This window comes from Pleurodeles waltl, chromosome 3_2, assembly GCF_031143425.1.
Source record: "Pleurodeles waltl isolate 20211129_DDA chromosome 3_2, aPleWal1.hap1.20221129, whole genome shotgun sequence".
In the NCBI taxonomy this organism is placed as follows: Eukaryota; Metazoa; Chordata; class Amphibia; order Caudata; family Salamandridae; genus Pleurodeles; species Pleurodeles waltl.
In genome coordinates, this window is record NC_090441.1 from 215211235 (window position 1) to 215217699 (window position 6465).

General features: G+C 40.9%; 1 protein-coding gene across 1 annotated transcript; it reads left to right on the top strand.

Annotated features, from left to right (window-relative positions):
- The first annotated feature begins 4453 nt into the window (after positions 1-4453).
- On the top strand, positions 4454-6068 carry LOC138286367 (zinc finger protein 268-like). The gene has a single exon (XM_069226527.1). It carries the CDS (start codon positions 4485-4487, stop codon positions 6066-6068), a length of 1584 nt encoding a protein of 527 aa, XP_069082628.1. The 5' UTR covers positions 4454-4484.
- The last annotated feature ends 397 nt before the right edge of the window (positions 6069-6465 follow it).

Sequence of the window (6465 nt, forward strand, 5' to 3'; positions counted from 1 at the left end):
TGGTCAGCAGAGCCCCAGTGGTACAGTTAGGCACCACACAGGGAACACATACAGGGCACACTTATGAGCACTGGGGCCCTGGCTGGCAGGATCCCAGTGACACAGGCAAAAACAAACTGACACACAAGTAAAAAATGCCAGGCAAGATGGTACTTCCTATATAAATAACTTGGATTTGCTGAAGACTAGGGGTTTATAGAAGGCTATCATTGATTAAAAATGCAAAACTGGTGCCTTCTTCACAGCATCATGCTCATAATAGATTTTGATCAAAATATTAAGAGTTAAATATGGATGCCACTAGGCAGGACTATCTGCATACTGGTAGATGGTTACACAAGCCAAGGTGGTTGGTTGCGTAGTCGGGTAAGAGGGAGGAGGCAAGTAGGCAGATAGGCCAGATAGAATGCTGACAGAATCTGTTGAGCAAAGGGACTGATTTCGTGACTATTACTCAGCTTTACAGTTATTTAGGGTAAGATAAGTTGTGATTCTGAGAGAGATTTAGGGCCTGACTTAGATATTGGTGGACTGGTTACTCTGTCACATTATTTCCAATGGAATTTAGATTTCAGCAGACGGGATGTCCTTCTTCGTTGTGACGGAGTAACCCGACCGCCAGTGTCTTAATCAGACACGTATTCTTGATGTGATTACTTTTCCCAAGGATCATGGGAGATAACTAGTTGCTGTGGGTGGAAGATTTGCAAGAAGAGGAGGAGATTGGCATCATTGTAGGCCAATTACACACTAGTAAGGTCCCAAAGACCTAGCGCTATCCTTCTGATTTTTGTTAATATATGGTTCAGCATACTGAATCCTAAATTACACGCAGGTCATGATATTGGTAAATCTGAATACGCCCTATCGAATGACATTAAACATGCTTTTATAGGATTGATTCGTAACCTGTCCCATCCCAAACCTTCCATAGAGAACAGGACCCTCATCGGGGTTCTCACAAGTAAGTGTGCAGTGAAAGTTTTTCACCCACCCCGTCTGCCTTCAGGCTGTCTGTGTCTGCTTGATTAGCTGTATAAGTCAGTCAAGTCGCATGGCTCTTTGGCCATGTATGTACTGGACATGGAGAAAGCGCTGTGCTAACAATTTGCGTAAAAGTGTTTGACTTCTTTGAGTGGTGCTTCCTTTTTGGAAGCTTTGATACATTTGGGGGTACTTCAGAAGGTCCTATGTTTCTGTTATGATTACCTTGGCAGTTTAGTAGTCACACTGCATTGGTCTGGGTAAATGGAATATCTTCTGTAGGATTATTATGCGGTCAGAGGCAGGGTTTACTGGCTTTAGCTGTCTAGGTGTCGGTGAGGACTGAATATTGGTATATGCTGACAGTACGTGTCAGTGCTCAAAGAGCTGATTCCTAACTGTATGTACTTGTTTAATTTTCAAAACATGCAGTATTCATACTGACACCAATATTCATCATTCCTGATTAGAGCACGCCCCACATCAACAGTTGCTACATAGTGCCTCTGAGCTGAATTTAAGAAGTTTTGAAATATTGACATCCAGAATGCTAAGACGAGGACCATTTTATGGCACAACATCTATAAATTCTCGTAGTAGATTATTTGAGAAATGATGTTAACCCTTGAGGGGCTCTCATGTGTTTTCTGGGCAGAGCGATGCTGTATAAAATGTTTCTGAAATGTCTCTATGTACTTCAAAAAACTCTGCATAGGGTGATGTAGGTGTTCTTTAAAAGAGTAGACACCGTCCTGCATGGACTGCTGAGTGGTTCAAAAACAATTGAATAGCACTGTCTCAATTGGGTTTGCCAGTTCATATTGGGGGTATTTGCTTGCCCTGTCTGAGAGAATGCTACTGGGCAACCCAGCTGCTAACAGCGAATGCAAGGGTTTTCTTTACAATTGTAGAGCTCATGTTAGGCTAGACTGCCTAGTTATGGATTATATTATGAGCTAGCTAGCAAAATATGTATGTGGAGAAATGAGATCCACTATCTGTGGCCTCTATTGCGTGACTGAGGCCATGGAAGAGCACAACTAAATGTATAGGTTGCAACAAAACCTTTACCAGGGAAACTCCATTGTGGTCCAGTGCAATGCTCAGGTAGGTTTCAACTCTGAAGAGCTATAATTCTTGAGACCTTGTAAGGGTCTCGAAAATAAGGGGGAGGGTGATCCTGTGGGGTGAGAGGTTAAAGGCACTCAGGGAACTGTGAAACAAGTTTCATCTTGCAAACTCTGAACAATATTATTACACGTTTGTACATCTCCCTTTAACACTCACATTGGTCAATTATATGTAAAATGGTAATATGGACAGGTCAGGATCACACCCCTCGTGTGTCCTGAGTACCCACGAAAGAGCTTATGGAAAAATCTATATTGTGACTAAGGGTTGTTACAGTACTTGAGGCATGCGGTTGTCCAATATAGGTCTGATGGAATGCACTGAATGGGAGGAGGCATCAACCCATCACTGGGAGGCGGCTATACCGTTGAGGTTGTGTCTCAGACAGTTCACTGCCTACATAGCGTTTCTCAGTATTGAACCATGTTATTCTGAATTAGACTGATAATGGACCCAGTACATTCATGGCATATGATGGTCATTGGCACCCGCACACTCTAGAGTTGTGACTGTGTACAGAAATTCTGAGGATCAATGTATTAAGAATTGAAGGTCAGATAGAGGGTCGTCTGTGCTAGAAATCAGGTATGATGAGGAGTTACCTTCCCACAGTAAGAAATTGAACAACCTGGCTGCGGAGCTGGCTTAGGAGGACATGGCTAGGTCCCGGGGCAGTGCTGGTTTAGGAGGACATGGCTAGGTCCTGGGGCAGTGCTGTGACCCCACGTGTTTGTAGGTGATGACAGGGAATTGATTTGGTGCCAGCACTGGAGCAGGAGATGTATGAAGGAAGCAGCTGCCCAAAGAAGTGCAGTAAGATCTGGGCGCCCTGTAGGGACTCCTGAGGCGGAGTAATGGATTCTGTGACAGGAGTGCCATTTCCATGCATCTCATGAAACTCTACCAGATACTAAGAGGAGGAAAATACAAGATTGGTCAAACTCATTTGGTTGGCAGTGCTGACGTCCACAGATTAAGATGCGTAACCCATCGTTATTATGGCTGTGTCTCCTTCTTAATAACCTGTAGAATCTTTTTTTTTTACAATGATATTATTTTACAATTACTTTTATGCTCAAAGGCAAAAAAAAAAAAAAAATGTTTATGATAAAAGTAGTTACCTGAGTTCGATACAAATATGAACGTGTACATTAATTGTTCATTGATTTTATGGAGGAGTTGTAATCTGAAAAACATCTATGCATTCATTCAGTTATATTTGTACTCTGCATTTTCCCAAGCTCTGTTTCTTTTCGACAAACCTGTTTTCTTTCACATATTTCACATCTAATTTCTGCACTTTTTCCTTTATTCAGGCCAACAGGTGACAGATATGCAGTTTGAACAAACAATATTGGAATGTTTTAAAAAAAGAGTACTGTACTTGACAAAGTACACAGAAATTAATTTTACGACAGCTACAAGTCTTGGGCACCAGAAAAACAATTTGAAAACACTGACACTGAGAAAAGGATCAAACTAATTATGAAGATGTTAACTCACCCAAAGCAACCCTACGGATATTGATGTGAAAAGAGTTTTTTGTGCAAACAATTTTTAAACATGCCTTGTTGGTTCCACCTTTCCTTTCTGAAATGTGATATGTCCTAATGTATAAGACAACTGTCTATCACGTAAAGTAAATTGACGCTATTGGATGGCACGCACATGACATGGTCATGCAAAGGTACTACATTTCACAAAGTGTCCCATGTTACTAAAGCAAACAGGGTACTTGGAAACCCACACAGCAACAGTCACCCAGAGAAAGCTACTGCATATAACATGCCCTCCACTTCCTTTCTATTTAAATATTTTTGAAACAAAACAAACCATGTTAATGAGAAACCATATAAATGTTCTGAATGTGATGGGCCTCGCATTACAGTTAGTTATGTAATTTTACATGTGAGAAATGATACTGATCTCGAACTATATGAATGTTCTGAATGTACAAAAGCTTACAAGAAATAACATTTATTAGTACATCCGAGAAACCGCACTAGTGATAGATCATTCCACTTTTTTAAGTGTTGCAAGGATTTCAGTGAAACTGGTCATCTGTTATGGAATCTGACAGATCACACTGACGTGAATCCATATACATGATCTGAATGTGACATGACGTTTAAGCGAAAGAGTGTGATTTTTAAAACATTAGAGATACCATCCTGGGGATAAATCATACATACATTCTGAATTTGACAACTTTTCATTTGTAAGCATCACCCTGTGATACATCAGAGAAATCACACTAGGGAAAAAAAAAATGTTCTGAATTTGACATGTCTTTCAAGAAAGAGTTTAATCTATTAGTACGTCACACGATTCACACAGGAGAGAGACCATGCAAATGTTTAGAATGTGGCATGACTTTCAAGGAAACGTTTAATCTATCAGTACACGGCAGAACTCACACTGGAGAGGAACCATATAAATGTTGTGAATGTGACGAGGCTTTTAGGCTGAAACATACTCTTTCAGTAAATCAGAAAACTCACACAGGGGAGAAACCATACAGATGTTCCAAATGTGGCAAGGCTTTCATTGTAAAGAGGAATCTGTTAGTGCATTATAGAACTCACTCGGGGGAGAGGCCATATATATGTTCCATATGTAGCAAGGCTTTCACTGTAAAGGGTGCTCTGTTACGGCATCATAGAACTCATTCTGGGGAGCGACCATATCATTGTTCTGAATGTGACAAGGCTTTTAAGATAAAGAATGAGCTATCTTTGCATCAGAGAACTCACACTGGGGAGAAACCATACAGATGTTCCATATGTGGCCAGGGTTTCATAGTAAAGAGTGCTCTACTGCGGCATCATAGAACTCACACTGGGGAGAGACCATATAGTTGTTCTGAATGTGACAAGGCTTTTAAGACAAAGAATGATCTATCATTACATCAGAGAATTCACACTGGGGAGAGACCATACAAATGTTCTGAATGCGTCAAGGCTTTTAAGGCCAAGAATGAGCTATCTTTACATCAGAAAAGTCACACTGGGGAGAGACCATACAGATGTTCTGAATGCGTCAAGGCTTTTAAGACAAGGAATGATCTATCATTACATCAGAGAACTCACACTGGGGAGAAACCATATAAATGTTCTGAATGTGACAAGGCTTTCAGGTTGAAACATGCTTTATCAGTACATCAGAAAACTCACACAGGGGAGAAACCATACAGATGTTCCATATGTGGCAAGGCTTTCACTGTAAAGGGTGCTCTGTTACTGCATCATAGAACTCACTTGGGGGAGAGGCCATATAAATGTTCTGAATGTGACAAGACTTTCAAGGCAAAGTGTGACCTGTCAAAACACCAGAAAACTCACACAGGGGAAGAACAGTACAGATGTCCCACATGTGGCAAGGGTTTCTTTGTAAAGGGTCGGCTGGTACTGCATCATAGAGCTCACACTGGGGTGAGACCATATAAATGTTCTGAATGTGACAAAGCTTTCAAGGCACAGCATAATCTATCAGTACATCAAAAAACTCACACAGGGGAGAAACCATATAGATGTTCCGTGTGTGGCAAGTCTTTCATTATAAAGGCTAGCCTGGTACTGCATCATAGAACTCACACTGGGGAGCAAACACATAAATGTTCTGAATGTGACTCGACTTTCAATAAAATGAGGTATTTAGCAGAACATCAGAGAACTCACACAGGTGAGAAACCATACAAATGTTCTGAATGTGCCAAGACTTTCAACCGCAAAGAACATCTATTACGGCATGTTAGAATTCACACTGGGGAGAGACCATATAAATGTTCTGAATGTTACAAGACTTTCAAAGGAAAGTGGGAATTATCACTTCATCAGAGAACTCACACAGGGGAGAAACCATACAAATGTTGTGGATGTGACAAGGCTTTCATTAGGAAGAACCTGCTGGAGATACATAAGAGGAAGCACACATGGATGAAACCATATATGTGATCAGGCTTTCTGTGAAAATTGCCATTTATTAACACATCAGAGAACTCACACCGGGGATAAACCATACAAATGTTCTGAATGTGATAAGGCTGTTAACCGCAGTGATCATCTATTATTGTATCAAGTCTTTCAAGGAAAATCATGAATTATCAATGCATCAGAGAACTCACCCAGGGGAGAACCCATACATCTGTTCTGGATGTGAAAAGGCTTTTGTAAGAAAGTTTCTACGGTGATACATGAACATTGTCACATGGGGAGGAACCAAGTAAGTGTCCTGAATGTGACCAGACTTTCAAGGAAAACCACGAGCTATCCTCACATCAGAGAAATCACCTAGGGAGAAACCATACAGATGCTAGAAAGAAACAGCTGGAAATGCATTGGGAAAACCATA

Coding starts and splice junctions, on each gene's coding strand:
- LOC138286367 (XM_069226527.1), top strand. CDS start 4,485: ATGACTTTCAAGGAAACGTTTAATCTATCAGTACACGGCAGAACTCAC.